The sequence below is a fragment of the Triplophysa dalaica genome, chromosome 9 (genome assembly GCF_015846415.1).
Source record: "Triplophysa dalaica isolate WHDGS20190420 chromosome 9, ASM1584641v1, whole genome shotgun sequence".
NCBI classification, from domain to species: domain Eukaryota; kingdom Metazoa; phylum Chordata; class Actinopteri; order Cypriniformes; family Nemacheilidae; genus Triplophysa; species Triplophysa dalaica.
In genome coordinates this window covers 18,639,350-18,654,999 of record NC_079550.1, presented here as the reverse complement: position 1 = coordinate 18,654,999, position 15,650 = coordinate 18,639,350, and the positions used below count along the sequence as shown (strand labels likewise).

The window sequence follows — 15,650 nt, the reverse complement described above, 5'->3', positions numbered from 1 at the left end:
TTTTTTATTAATTTGTCCCGTTTAAACTTTTCTAATAAATTGTGAGACACGTATGTTGTTATTGTATAGTTATGTCTTATGTTTTATAGGGTTTTTTTCCCGTCTATTTTCGTCAATATGTGCTGTATAATGTTCGGAAACGTTTGCCTTTCTCCAAACATAAAAACACAAAACGAGCCTTTATTAACATCATTACGGTAATAGGTCATCCATGAAACTGAAAGTAAATGGACTGGCTGGTGAGACTTTTTTTAAACATCAAGCTTCAAAGTTTGTGACAAAACGGTGTACAGTTAATAAGTGCTGAAAAACCGTAAGTACGCCTATTGGCTTGGTTTTTATTTTCATTGTATTATATCACAGAGCATTTTTAATTTTTGTTCTGTTAGTCTGTTATTTTTTTCCTGTTTTAACCTATTGACTATAAAACGTACGCTGTTATTTTTTTGGTTGTTATTGATATTTGATATCGTTTAAAAACTGACATACCCAGGAACGCCATTGCTTCTGTGGCCCGTCACAAATATGACATGTTTAGTACCTAATTCAAGTTTATTTTTTCTCACCCTATTGAAAGATTTTTTGCTTGTTTTTACCATATGTAGACATATGTTTTACCCTAGGGACAAATATTCCAGAAATAAACAATGTTTAATTTTTATGTCTAACTTTTTTTGTCAGTAACAGTGCAATTTAATGATCCAGTTACCCAATGGATGAAGCGGAAACTATAAAAGATGGAGATTTATTTGCAAGAAGCAGGTTTGTTACAATATACATTGAAGTCCACAACACAAATGAAAACAAAGTTACAAGGAATACGGTTTTAAATGTCTTTTATTAAAAATCAAGACCAAAGTCTCCAGTGGCCAGCTGCTTGTCCATGAACACCAACAGCTCTATTGATCATCTTACATACCTAGATGACAAAATGACAGCTGAAAACAGGTGAGATGTTCATGTTCAACACATTACAGCAATGGCGATCAAACGTGAGCATTCAGTGCCACTATAATATGGATATGTTGACTTAATTCAATGCTGTACATTAGATCACATAAGTTAAATAATGACGAATGAGTAATGGAAAACGTCCCCCGTATGTATTTTTCTTCATAGTAAGCAAGTAAGATCTGTGTCACTCATACAAAGCACTGTGTCCATGAAGAGTGATGCTTCGATTGAACGGCCTCCAAACATCAATGGTGAAATGCCACCTGGAGGAAAATCAGACTTCGGAGATATCATGGGGTCCATGGAGTATAGCCGGTCACCTAGCACAGAGAAATGGAGAAACATGGTCACTTCACAACCAAGGTGTGTCTTGTGTTTTGCCTGCAGATTATTCTTCGCAAAGTGTTGTACTTGTACAGGTTGCTTCTTCTGGCTATACAGTAAACACTTTACAATGAACTATGTAATAATGATAATAAAACAACTCTTACTAAACTAATTTAATGGTCTTCCAGCACTTGTGAATCTGAACCTGCTGTTCTTGAGAAATTCAAATCAAACATGAAAGTCAAGTTTCAATGTTTGCGTGAGGGAACAGCCCATCAGGGAAACCCAACACTCCTCCTCAATGACATCTTCACAAAGGTTTACATCACAGAGGATAGCGGCGGAGAGATCAATAATGAACATGAGATCAGACAGATTGAAGCAGCATCCAGGAGAACATCAACAGAGGACAGACCCATCAACTGCAATGACATCTTCAAACCTTCCTCCGAACTAGACAAACCCATCAGAACTGTGATGACGAAGGGAGTCGCTGGAATTGGAAAAACAGTCTCTGTGCAGAAGTTCATTCTGGATTGGACTGAAGCGAAAGAGAATCAGGACATCGGCCTCATATTTCCACTACCATTCAGAGAGCTCAATTTGATGAAGAACAAAACACTCAGTCTTTTAGATCTTCTTCATCTTTTTTTCCCAGAGACCAAAGAATTGGAAATAAGTGGTGATAAATATAAAGTGTTGTTCATCTTAGATGGTTTGGATGAGTGTCGTCTGTCTCTGGATTTTCACAGCAGCGTGAGGTTGTGTGATGTTGAAAAATCGGCCTCGATGGACGTGATGCTGACAAACCTCATCGCCGGGAATCTGCTTCCCTCTGCTCTCCTCTGGATCACCTCCAGACCAGCAGCAGCTGATCTCATCCCCTCTGAGCGTGTCCATCGAGTCACAGAGGTACGAGGCTTCAGTGACCCACAGAAGGAGGAATACTTCAGAAAGAGAATAAGCAATCCCATACTATCCAACAAAATCATCTCGCATTTAAAGTCTTCCAGGAGTCTGTACATCATGTGTCACATCCCAGTGTTCTGCTGGATTTCTGCAACTGTTCTAGAGAGAATGTTGAGTGAAGCTGAGCCTGAAGAGATCCCCAAGACTCTGACTCAAATGTACACACACTTCCTGATCATTCAGACAAATATTAAACATCAGAAGGATTATGAGAAGAAAGGGGAAGATGAGGAGATGATTCTCAAACTTGGAAAACTGGCTTTTGAGCAGCTTGAGATAGGGAATTTGATCTTCTATGAAGAAGATCTGATGGAGTGTGGCATCGATGTTGCAGAAGCATCTGTGTACTCAGGATTGTGCACTCAGATCTTCAGAGAAGAGTTTGGGCTGTACTTGAGGAACACGTACTGCTTTGTTCATCTGACCATGCAGGAACATCTTGCAGCGCTATACGTGTACCTCACCTTTATCAACAAAAATACAAATGTTTTTGATCGAAACACCACAGCATCCTCAGATCTGTCTGACATGCTTTTGATCGCTGTTGATAAAACCCTAGACAGTGACAATGGACATCTGGATCTTTTCCTCCGGTTTCTTCTGGGCCTTTCTTTGACGTCCAATCAGGCTCTCTTACGCCTGCTGACACAGACTGAAATCAGCTTCCAATGCACAGATAAAACAGCTGAATACATCAAACACAAGATCATGGAGAATCCGTCTCCTGAGAGGTCCATCAACCTGTTCCACTGCCTGAATGAACTCGGTGACCATTCTCTTGTCAAGGAAGTTCAATATTTTCTTACTTCTGGGTCAATAAGAGGAACTAAACTTTCAGCCTCACAGTGGTCGGCTGTGGCCTTTGTGCTGCTGACCTCAGAACAGATGGATGTGTTTCACATGAGCAAGTATGCCAGAATGTGCAGTGATATCGATGAAGTTCTTGAGAGGCTGCTGCCTGTGATCGAGGCATCTAGAACGGCTCAGTAAGTACTGAAGTTGATTGTTGCGAGGTTGATTCTGAGTGTCACAAAATAGGAAGTGAAAGAGAAATAGTGTTGCTTTTTTTGCTTTAAGCATGTTATTTTTTATTATTTTGTACCGTACGTGTGACACACTTTTCAACCTCTTTTGTAAGAGTGGAATTACCAGTTGAAATAGGGAAACTTTAAGTTTAGTAATAAAACATGTACATATACAGTATAGGAAAACATGGTAAAATAATATGAAACTATCCACACTAAATTGCTAGTTGAATAAGTGTACAAAGTGTCCTTTCTTGAACCAAGTTAGTACAGTATTGAACCAACCATCGGTACACTTGCAAAACAATTAAAAAATGTTGTTGTAACCTAATTGTGCAGTCAAAGTCTGTTACTTTTACACATACAAAGTATGCCTAAAAGTATACTTTTATAAATAAATATGTATATGCCCTAGTTGTATTTTGAGTTCCTCTCCATTTGATTTCTCTTTGGTGGAATGAACTGCCAGCCTCCACCCGAGCTGAACGAATGTGACAAGAATACTGCTAGAGCATTGATATCAGTTTAAATTCTTTGAACCTTAAGTATACTCAATAAAATGAACTTCTGAAAAATGAAACAAATGTATAGATATGCTACTGATACTGAGCTGTTTGTTGTAAAGCATTCCCTTCGCTGCAGCTAGATATGTTGTTCAATGACAGTTTTTATTTTGTGTTTGTGTACAGTCTGCATTATTGCATACTGTCAGCCAAATGTTGTTCAGCTCTGGCGTCAGCTCTCAGCTCAAAGATCTCATGCCTGAGAGAGCTGAACTTAAATGGAAATGGACTTCATGATGAAGGAGCGACAGATATTTCCTGTGGTCTGGAGAGTCTTCATTGTAGATTGGAGATACTGAAGTAGGTCTATCAATCTAAAGCTAAGTACATGACAATATGTGAAAATTGCTTTAAACAGTATATAATGTTTCACTTATTCATTCTTTATTTATATTTCCATATGTTTGTTGGCAGATTTTTTGAATGGTAGTGTATAACAAATAAAAATCTATTTAATTTATTCGATTTTGTTTTATTTGCATCTGAGAATATACTACGTAGTACTTCATTCAAATTACATATACTGTGGACACGTCTAGTAATCCCTTTGTTTCTATATAGGCTTGCAAACTGTAAGCTGACAGACAGAAGCTGTGCTGCTCTGGCCTCTGCACTTAAATCAAAATCCTCCAGTCTGAAAGAGCTCAACCTGAGCTGGAATAACCTGCAGGATGACGGGGTGAATCTGCTCGCTGCAGGACTGGAAGATTCACACTGCAAACTGGAGATACTAAAGTAAGGTTAAATTATTCACAACAGCAAAGGAAAAGAAATACAGAGAAACGTATGTACTGGTAATTCTATATGGAGACTAGAATAGAAATAAAAATTCAGTTTTGAAAACAAATCAGATTATTTATTGCTGAAAACATAAGACTCGATGCTGCTTTGGGAAGCAGTACCATTTAATGAATCCTTTAGTAAATTGAGTTTTAATGTTTGTCATTGGTCTCTATGCAGGTTACGGAAGTGTGGTTTCACAGAATCAGGTTGTGCTGCTCTGGCCTCAGCTTTAAATTCAAATCCTTCCCATATGAGAGAACTACATTTGAATAGAAATGATCTTGGAGACAGAGGCATCTCTGGTGCACTGGAGAACCCACTCTGTAAACTAGAGATACTATGGTAATTTCTCTTTAAGATACATAAATCGTGTTTTAGATTTGGAGTAGATGCTTTTTGAATGTTGACATCTTGTCATGTGATCATTAAAAGTTGATTTTTTTCTCTCCAGTATGGTTAGATGTGGTATCACAGCTGAAGGTTGTGGCGCTCTGGCGTCAGCTCTGAGATCAAACCCATCCCACCTGAGACAGCTGAATCTGTCTGAGAACCAATTCGGAGATGCAGGATTGACACAAATCTCTGCTTGGTGGATGAGTCCTGACTGTAAACTAGTATCGTTGAGGTAAGGCATCACTGTCATTCGCTGTTGACCGAGCCACCTGAAAAGCGGCGAGAGTGATTCATTTGTTGTTTGGTTTTCCAGACTGATGTACTGTGGTATCACACATGAAGGTTGTGGCGCTCTGGCATCAGCTCTGAGAGTAAACCCCTCACACCTGAGCATGGGCGCAGTAAAGGGATGGAAGGTTAGGACGATTCTATGGGCCCAGGCTGATTTAGGGCCCAGAAGAGCAGACCCCCATTTATTTTCCCATTTGTAGGGGGCCCAGAAATTTTGGTTTCCATAGGGCCCAGAATTTCTGGAGGCACCCCTGCACCTGAGACATCTGAATCTGTCTGGAAATATTCTAGGAGATTCAGGAGTAAAACTGCTCTTTGCTGGACCGGTGAATCTTCACTGTAAACTTGAGATACTGAAGTAAGATCGTGAATCTGGAGATGTTTAAAAATACACTTATTCCACTAGCGTATGTATTTTATTTTATTTATAAACAGTATTTACGTTGCAGGCTGATGTATTGTGGAGTCGCTGATGAAGGTTGTGCTGCTCTGGCTTCCGTTATGAAATCAAACACAACAGATCTAAAGGAACTCTATCTGGATAAGAATGAACTGGGAGACTCTGGTGTAGAGCTGCTCTCTGCTGCGTTGGAGAATCCACACTGTAAACTGGAGTTACTGAAGTAACTACATTTCAGCAAACTAGTTTGAAGTCATTGTTACATTTTAATTTCAAGTTTTGACTATTTTAATTCTAAAATTTTAGCTTTCCTGTAGCTCAGCGATAAGATCATTGGTTGTGGGTTCGAGCCCGGGTGATTGCACATACTTAGAAATAAATGTATAGGATAATTCAATGTAAGTGGCTTTGGATAAAAGCGTCTGCCAAATGCATAAATGTAAAAAGGTCTACTACTTATTCATATAAAATAATAATATATAAATAAATATATATAGCACATTTCATACATAAAATGTAACTCAAAGTGCTTCACAGGTGCAAAAACAGTAAAATATTACTAATTACATAATATAATAATTAAAATAAACAAAAAAAGGAACAATTTAAGACAAGGATTAAACACAGCTCCAACCACTTTTATCATAGGCAATTTTAAAGAGATATGTTTTGAGCCACTTTTTAAAAATATAAATACTTGGGAGTTCTCTCACTACATTCGGTAGACAGTTCCTAATTTTAGGAGCATACTAACTAAATAAGTTACTACAAGATCGCTTAAAAATGACTATATGTGTAATAGAAAAATACTATATTCTAAAACACTAGCACTAGAGGATCTTTGAGTACGATTTGGAATATATTTTGACAGACAATCGTAAATGTATTCAGGTGCCAAGTTATGCAGTGACTTATAGACTAATAATATAATTTTAAAATCTATTCTTCGGTGGATTGGTAGCTAATGTAATTTCATTATAACTGGTGTAATATGATCTCTCCCTTTTGGTTTTCATTAATACTCTGGCTGCTGCATTTTGTATTAATTGTAACTTTGCTATAGAGCCATTAGGCAAACGAGTATACATAGCATTATAGTAATCAAGTTGAGAAAAAATAAATGAATGGATTAATTTCTCGGCGTCATTCATGGATAAAAAAGGACGAAGGATGTTCCTCAGGTGATACAAACAACTTTTTGTTACTTGCTTAATGTGTGACTTAAAACGCAGATCACAATCCAGACTAACACCTACATTTATTACCTTTTTTTATTGCAGTGCTAATGAAGCCTGTCGCACTTCTATTCTCGCACTCTCATGATTTGGACCCAAAATAAGGATTTCAGATATCTAAAAAATTAGCATTCATCCACCCTCTAATACTGGACAAACAATCAGATAGCCTCCTTATTACGACTGTGTCGTCACACTCGACTGAAATGTACAATTGTATATCATCAGCATACAAATGATAATTCATGCCATACTCCTGAATTGTACCACCCAGAGGGAGCATTTTGAAAATTAAACTGGCCCAAGAATTGATCCTTGAGGGACACCATACAATAATGAATGAGTAAATATTAACAATATTAACTAAAAGGAGTGTTTTTTTCTCTCTGCAGGCTGTGGGATTGTGGTATTACAGATAAAGGTTGTGTTGCTCTGGCTTCAGCTCTTACTTCAAACCCCTCCCACCTAAGAAATCTCTATGTGTTTGGGAATAATCTCGGACTGTCGGGAGTGAACCCGCTATCTGCACTAGTAGATGATCCACATAATTCACTGGAGACTTTTGAGTAAGTGGAATAAAATAACTGCTACATATACTATACAGTACATACTTTAGTCACAAGTACATGATATCACCAGAGTATCTCAGTACGGTGAGTCTACACTGACTACGTTTAATCTCTAAATGGTTTACTTTAACTGCTGATGTCCTTGTGCTCAGAACAGCCTACATGCACTTTAGAAAAGCTGTAATATGCTAATGTTTATTTTTTATTTGTTGTCTATCAGTTTGTACTAGGTACTCGATGCTACTCATTGAAGATCATTGCTGAAGAGATGCTATGTCTGATTCTCCACACTGGAGACATCTGCAGGGATTATTCTTCTCCAAAATATATCAGCATATACTGTACTAATATAGGAAACACCCTTTTATTATAACACACATTTTACCTGTTCCTTCGCTATATACCATTACAAATCAATATTAGTGTGTGCTATACATACTGTACACCATACAGCATTATTATCTTCAAATTGTATATTCATTTAAGGAGTGTATTTGAGTGTTTTATACATTAACCCTGTTAACTGTATAACTCCATGAACTCATGGATTTAAGTTTACATAGAAAAGTCACAGGTGTGCTGTTAAGACTTGAGTCTACCGCTCATTTCAAGTTTATTGTTACATTTCAGGTCAGACTAGTTATTCAAAGTTAAAATCGTTCACCTCAGTTTGTATTATTTATGCTATGTCTATTCTGCTTTGCTGAATTTAACAAGTATTAGGAACTGCTATGATACATATACAAGTTGGTCAACAACTACTGAGTTACTGATGTTATTGAATGTTACGTATTTTCTGTTGGATCTCTGTTAACTTCCCCTCGGTGCCGTTTTCATTTCAGATGCATTACAGTCAGGATTTGGAGCCTGTGATTGTAGTGTATCGTAGCACAGACCATATATTTTCATGAACACTGTTCAATTAAGTATTTATTTAAATAAAAACAAATCTATACACTCTGTTGTTGCACAATTTCAAGTATTCTAGTCATAAAGTGTAACTTTTGTGCGACTAAATAGAACTCTAAACATAATGACATTGATTTTAATATATGTGATTTGGTAAATAAAGTATAAAGCAAAAAATGACAGCATCGATCAGTATGGAGCTCTTATTACACACATATGCACACAGTACTGCAGATCTCAATCTCAAAAAACATCTTTAGTTTTAGCTGTTTTCTGAAGATTAGAATGTGGTTTCACAACATTGGACAGGTCAGTTTTCCTGCAAGGGTTTTATTGTATACTGTAGCCTATGTGCAGACCTTAAAATTGATATATTAGATCGCAGTTAGATATATATAAACACTAGAGGGAGCTGTTCATCCAATCAGGAAGAGACTAGGTTCCAGCAATCCAATACAAATCCATTCTTTGCAAGAACTACATTTTTCCATATGATGATCTGACTGCTTTTATGGTGTTTTATTAGGTAATATATCAGTTATGTAGATGTCAGTAAATTATAGTTGAAATTAAGAATGATAGGTTTACAATTAGTCAAAGTGCATTATCCTAATTCATTTCTTTCTGCTTTATTTGGCATTGGAGTTTAAGTAGGCTTTTTATAGCTCAACATTATTTATAGATCAATGCTTAAATCAAACAATAATAAAACGTTACCAAAATAAAAGTAAAAATGTGTCAAACAATTGCGGTCACAGAATGTTTATTTTTAAGGTGCTCATCTGAAGTATAGCGACATAAATGTGATCATAAAGCCACTGAATGGCGAGAAGTGCGCATGCGTGCATCTGCGCTTCAGAAAAGGTTTCACACATAAGGTAGGCCTCATTATTAAAACTGGATTTTAGGGTAAAGTTTTAGGAAAATGTCATAACTTATAGACCACCATATAGAGTCCGTAAATATGTGTGGTCTGTGCTAGTTTTAGTTGATAGTTGATATAATACATTACCATTGTTCAATAGCCGTTCTGTGGCGGTTAAGGATGAAAGATTTGATTGACAGCTGAATGGCTGAAGGGTTTATGATCGAGCGGGCAATTATTTACCTCAATGACAGTTCACGGTACTTCTATTAATCAATTTAAAGTTTTAATAAAGCAGTTTTGATGTTCATGGAGTTATGTATATATTGCGTGTAACTGCATCCGCAGTTTTAGCGCGTGTGTATATAAACTAGACCTACATGTTTGAAAGAAGCGCGAGCGGTTGAGTAATGTGGTCACGTCACATTCTAGACACACTCGCCACGCGACAGCAGCAACAAGATCTTTCGAGCGGAACACGACACTCACCCACCGACACACACAATACTTTAATAGTTTAACTGCTTGCTGTCACGCTTTTGTGTGTGTCTTATTGTATGATGGCTACACCTACGTACAGTAGGCCTAAGTTACTTACCTTAGCTTTGTTTTTTAAACCGCTCCGCCGACGCCGTCGATTTTCTTTTTTCACGTTCTTTCCCTACTGAAAACAATATAGTTTGATTGGTTTCCTTTGCATCTGCCATTTTAAAGCATCTGTTTGCCACAAAAACCAGTGAGTTTGGGCCTTATTTCGATAGGATGTAATGATGGTTTCCATCAGCCAAATAACATCCACTACAGAACCAGAGACCCACAGAAACCATTATAGATTCTATTAAAACTAGTACAATTCCCATTATAACCATTCATTAGATTTTTTACAATGGTTTTGATGTTATTTTCAGTATTCTTTCTATTGCACTTAATATGTTTGCACTAAATCAAAGCAATGATAATATAACTTTTTCTATGCAGGCCTAATGTGCAAAATGTGTAGTCTATTATGTCAATATAACATTTAAATATGTATAGATTTTATGTGCATATAAGCAAATATTCTATTCAAACAAGTGGCGTATTAAATTTAAATTGGATTAAAATGAGAAGAGTTGTTGTTATTTCCAAGACTGTGTGCATGTATCTTTATCAATGAAAAACAGAGCTTTTACAGTTAGGTTTTATATGGTTTACAGTGTACAGTTACTCATGCTTCACAGCTAAAGACACACATTAACTATTACACCAGGCAGAGGAGCATTCCGGCATACTCTCTCCACCTTATACATCATGTATTACCGCAGACCTATTAGAGATCAAGATAACAGGGCTTCCTTAATTAGAGAGGCACACACTGCCTGTTTAAACTTTAACTTCATCTCTCTGGAGCGGTCTCCAAATGTCTAACATGTTCAAAATCACACATTTTTACGGGTAAAATGACCATTTATATTATTAATATTTGTTGTGTCTTACACAAAGCTATTTGGAAACTGAATTGTGTAAGCCTTTAGTCTTTTTAGATCTTTAAGAATCGAATCGAATAGAGAGACAGACAGGTTTGACCACATTTGTGCACCATTAACTTTGTCTCTATTTATTTTTATTTTATTGTTTTGTTGGTTGCAATAATACATTAGAATTATACAAGAAGGTATACAACAAAATTCTGTTATGGCTCTGTTTAGAGTTTTGTTTTAATGCCTGTTTTGAATATATGCAGTTCTGCTGTTAATGTTACACCCTCTCTAACCAGAAACAAGCGATGACTGTCTCCAAGAATGTGACAAAATCACTTCAATGTGACACATTATATTTTACGTTTCTCTTATTTCTTTTAGCCCTTTGGGTGGAGCTGATTGTGTTTATCAGATAAAGCGGGTCACATATAGCATTCAGGAGAAGACTAGATTATAACTGAAAAATCACTGAAATAAATCTTTTTACACATGATTACCCTCTCTGTCTATAAATGATCTGTGAACCTTTTAAGATCCTACAAAAGTCTGTGAATGTTGGCTTATTGTGTCAATTGCAGTTCACAGAACTGAGAGGGAGTGAAAAACACAACTGGGACAGGAGAAGGCTTTTCATCTCAAACGTGTCTTTATTTGCAATAACAATTTAGCACTTTACTACTAAAACAATCCTGTCCAAAAAAATTGACCTTTTAACACAATGACAGTAACACACACACACAAACACATACATAAATATATATACACAGGCATACACAAAATCACACACACAAATATTTGTCTATATGTTACGGACGCAAATATGTACAGTACTGTAAATTGACAAAAGAAAGGCATGTATGGCAAACCTGTCGATTATGTAACACATCTTGTCAAGTTTCCCTTTTCGTCTCCCCAAACAACATAATACAGTATCATCATCTTTCCTTGTTCTTTCCCGTAAGTGTTATTTTGCAGGTTCTCGTACCTCTCAAGGTGCTCTTTCCCGTCAACCTCTCAATCTGGAGGCCATCTGCAGGGGGCTTAACCGTGTCATTAAAGATAGACCACTCGCCCCGGCTTCTCCATGGCTAACTCGGGCTCCAAACTTTCCCTGCCGTCCCCAGCTCCCTGAGGGCAGAGCAATGAGTGAGAGGATGGGCAGAGGGGTGGGATAGAGGGGTGGTAGTATCCCATGTTAGACCCCCATGGGGGTGCAGCCCATCTCGGGGAGGAAGGGTCCCAGGAGACCGACCGGCCCCGTCTTTTGTTTCTCAGTGGCGGGAGAATGGAGAGAAGGTAACAGAGAGAACCAGAGGGAGGGAAAGGGGTAGGGAAAGGAGGGAAGTTAAGCGAGCTGAGGGAATGGCAATGATAGGTTTGGAATATCGTCGTAGCAGGAGAAGATTCGGGCCGCGCGACGTTGATACTTAATGCGCCAGTTTGCAATTAAAAAGACAGTTGTCATGCCTGGTGTTTCTGTCATGGCTGTGATTTTGAATGGAAGACATATGCAAACTGTTCCTATGCAGGTGTCATATACGACATATGCGACATATGCCACGTTCATAAACTGTTGACGTGACACGAAGGAACGGGTCATACAAGGTCATGTGAGAGAGGAGCGTGAGAAATCTTATACGGGCTGAATTCACAATCAGAAGGCGATGGTTTTTAAAAAATAATTTATTACAACAAAACATCTGATTTTCATTCACTCGGTTGTGATCAACATCAATGACAACACTATATACAAGTTTCAAAAAATGTATCACAAAGCTATTGAATTATGCTTCATTAACCTGGAAAGTTGTGCGTTTTGCAACTATGAGTCACAAACTGTTATTTGTCCTCAAATAAAGATGCATTTTGTCCCAAAACATAAAGAGTTACAATTCTCTATGAACATTGTTTAGGCACCCAGGTGAACTTCCATCCTCCTTGTGCATCTTTGCGTGTAAAAGCTTGTCCTTGAGGAAAACTGTGCGTTTTGACGCTGTTTTGTGGACTTAACGACATGCTAAAAGCTAAGTCTGTCCTGCTACGGGACATACAAGGTGTTGAGAAAATCTTACTGTCACCCCCTGGTGGACTGGAGGACTCACAGCCATGTGTGTGGTAATATGAACCCGGGCTCAGGTCGTGGAGCCGATAAGGAGTTGATGCTGCCCGTGGTGGGGTGAAGTGTTGAGCAGGTGTCATCACCGGTGAAGAGCTGACGAGTGACCCTGTGGGTGTGACAGTGTACAGAGCTGAGGGGTCAAGGGTCGTATACTGTGAAGCCAGGTTTTGGGAAGTGCTATAGCCACTAGAGGTGTCCAGACTGCAGGGTGAGTCAATGATGCTATTGTAATCACAACGTACATCAGCATTAGAGCTGACCGCATTGCCTATAGATGCCGTACTGTAATGGTCCTCTTTAGGGGGCGCACAGCTGAGAGAGGCATTGTGGTCATTCATAGAGCTGTTAAAACTCTGCTGTGGGTCAACTGTGTTTTCATCCTGCAGGCCTAGTGTCTCCAGTATCCACGAGTCCAAAGGTGGGGTGTCCACAAGCTCCTCTGCAGAGCAGAACTCTAAAGAAAGATTGCGACAGGTCCGCTTCCCCTCTGCACCGTGAAGCAACTGGCTCAGGTTCTGGAAATCACTGTGCGCTCTCTTTCGGTGGCTCAACCCATCTTGATCCTTGCAGTTTGAAAGAAGTTTCTGCAATCGGACAACAAAGTGGAAAACGTTCATAACAAATACTTTCAGAAAGATAAGAAAGCGAAAATATATTAAGTCAACTATTGTTTTAAGTGAAAGATTTAGGATATTTGAAATTCTTAAATATATCATCTCTTTCATACCTTACTTTTTTCCTCTAAAGACTTCACATACGACGAGTTCAAAAACTCTTTGAGTTTGTTATTCTCTTCTTGAAGTTTGGCAAGCTCCTCCTCTCTCTGAATTAGGGTGTCTTGAAGCTTTATTAAAAAAAGACATTACTTCCTTAACAATTTGTCAGGAGTTGGCCGTGAATAATATAGTTAAGTATATAGAATTTCTATGAGTACCTGTTTGTTTCGTTGAAGCTGAGGTGACAGTTGGTCTGGCCAGGTGTGATGTCCCAGTCTATGCTCAGACACTGGCATTGAATCTAAAACAAAAGGGACAATTTAAAATAGAGCCATTATCTGGATTAGTAATGCTTTAGGGATGGTGTGTGAAAAGCGAGAAAAGACAAAAAAAAACATCAATGAAATCAAAAGGCTGCTTTAAAAAAAAGAAGCAGCAAGGCTTTAAAACACTTTGGGGGTGGCCAGATACTCCACAGCTAAGCTAACAAAACATGAAGAAAAAAGTCGGATGGAAAAATTCCAGTTTGCGAAGGCGCGGTGCAGCCGGGAAGGCTCTCGCGCCGCTCATCCCGGCATAGGGCAGAACTTACCCCGCCGCGGCGGCTCGTCCTGGCGGGCTGCGTTGTCCAGGGGACCGGTGTCCCAGAGGGAGACGAGCGTTGCCGTGGAAACGTCAACACTGCTGTCAACTGACGTCGAAGCGGAGTACGGGCAGTCGTAGCGCTGCCCTCCTGCAAAGCTCAGATCTTGGCATGACAGCATGCTGCTCTGTACAAACACCGTCATAAGAGTGAGACATTTTGTTTTTTTTAATAAGAAGTTAATTCAATTTCATATTGGTTGCAATGATTTGCTCTCTGCAAACATTTAAACTGCACAGCGAAAGAAATTTATTTTTCTTCATTAAAATATTGCAAACAACTTATCATTCAGACAGTATAACACAACTGTAAACTGTAAAGTTTACTGTCCACAACTGTAACAATACTTACTCATAAAATATTAACTAAAAAACATTCCTTATTATTTCTTTTTCGCCCACTCACGTGTTGCACTGGCTAAAACAACCTGCTTTTTTAAATTGGCTAAACATTCTTGTTCTGGCATTACTTTTATGTGCATATACATAAACTGTCAGAATGTCATATTCATAACAAACATCAAGATTCACGAACTTGCATCAGAGACAGATTAAAAGCCCCACTTAACCCACAGGTGCGCATAAAAGCGCAACCGCTATCAGGATTCCCAAGTGTTAAAATGTTTTACGTACATAAATAAGAAGGAAAAATACAAATATCTATATATTTTACATAAGTACTCACCATTTCTTAGTGCAGGATGAAAATAGTATAGATGCGAGCTGGGGTGCGAAACCTTTGGGGTAGAGAGGCAAGTGCGCAAAACTTCATTCACACGAGCGCACCTCTTGAGAGCGCAGCAGAAACCTGATTCGGTGTGAAGCTGTCAAAATCGTGACGTGACACTTTCAACCGTTGGATCGCAGATGCGCAAAGTCGGGGTGGGCGAGCAGATCGCAAAGATTTGTTCACCTCAATGAGCGTGACACAACCTTTCCAAATCAATGCACAGAGGAAAAAACACGAGGTTTGGAGATATAGATGCGCCATGCTCCTTTGCGCATCTGGCTCCAAATGGTTAATGTATAATTGCTCAACAGATTGCTCAGAAACATGATGAATTAATTTAACCAAACGAGGTAAAAGTAGACATGTGCATGACCCCTTCTCAGAGTTAAATGAAATGTGCATACCACCGAGTGACACATTAACATACTTTTGTGCACTTCTGAAAGTCCCCAAATATGATAATTTTGATGCTTTTGAACCTTGGACAATATTTGGAAGGCTTTAAGGTTGTGTGGGGAAAGAGAGGTCATTTGTTGATACTGAATGATCACAAATATTATCATAACTGGAGCATAATATAATATGTAAAATTGTTACCTTTGTACCGATTCGATTTTAGTCCACTGCAACGGTTAGTACTTTCAATTTTAACCTCAATTTTATTTCCAGGTAGATTAAGTGAATAAATGACACATGAATG

At 38.4% G+C, this 15,650-nt stretch overlaps 3 protein-coding genes across 3 annotated transcripts in view; 2 read left to right on the top strand and 1 right to left on the bottom strand.

Moving 5' to 3' along the window:
* Positions 1–238: 238 nt before the first annotated feature.
* Positions 239–8,466, top strand: LOC130429215 (NLR family CARD domain-containing protein 3-like). Its single transcript, XM_056757654.1, has 14 exons — positions 239–313; positions 682–762; positions 853–948; positions 1,120–1,317; positions 1,470–3,236; positions 3,965–4,138; positions 4,400–4,573; positions 4,799–4,963; positions 5,073–5,246; positions 5,328–5,415; positions 5,551–5,663; positions 5,755–5,928; positions 7,333–7,506; positions 7,730–8,466. Exons 2-14 carry the CDS (start codon positions 713–715, stop codon positions 7,737–7,739), a joined length of 3,357 nt encoding a protein of 1,118 aa, XP_056613632.1. The 5' UTR covers positions 239–313; positions 682–712; the 3' UTR covers positions 7,740–8,466.
* Positions 8,467–9,226: 760 nt separating this feature from the next.
* ostn (osteocrin) overlaps positions 9,227–15,650 on the top strand; it is a 31,530-nt gene continuing 25,106 nt past the window's right edge. Inside the window, exon 1 of the mRNA XM_056757253.1 lies at positions 9,227–9,296. The gene's annotated coding sequence lies outside the window, so the exon portion shown is untranslated. The remainder of the gene's footprint in view (positions 9,297–15,650) is intronic.
* Positions 12,412–14,998, bottom strand: gmnc (geminin coiled-coil domain containing). The gene is made up of 5 exons (XM_056757251.1): positions 14,906–14,998; positions 14,171–14,348; positions 13,797–13,879; positions 13,590–13,706; positions 12,412–13,446 (listed from the first exon to the last, which is right to left on the bottom strand). The coding sequence occupies exons 1-5, from the start codon at positions 14,906–14,908 to the stop codon at positions 12,640–12,642; spliced, it is 1,188 nt and encodes a 395-aa protein (XP_056613229.1). The 5' UTR covers positions 14,909–14,998; the 3' UTR covers positions 12,412–12,639.

Excerpts from the sequence above, each read along its gene's own strand:
- gmnc (XM_056757251.1), bottom strand. Across the intron at positions 13,880-14,170 it reads GGACGAGCCGCCGCGGCGGG|ATTCAATGCCAGTGTCTGAG; the intron begins GTAAGTTCTGCC and ends CTTTTGTTTTAG. Across the intron at positions 13,447-13,589 it reads CTTTAGAGGAAAAAAGTAAG|AAACTTCTTTCAAACTGCAA; the intron begins GTATGAAAGAGA and ends GTCCGATTGCAG.
- LOC130429215 (XM_056757654.1), top strand. The coding sequence starts at position 713 with ATGGATGAAGCGGAAACTATAAAAGATGGAGATTTATTTGCAAGAAGC. Across the intron at positions 949-1,119 it reads AAAATGACAGCTGAAAACAG|TAAGCAAGTAAGATCTGTGT; the intron begins GTGAGATGTTCA and ends TTTTCTTCATAG. Across the intron at positions 5,416-5,550 it reads CACACCTGAGCATGGGCGCA|GCACCCCTGCACCTGAGACA; the intron begins GTAAAGGGATGG and ends GAATTTCTGGAG.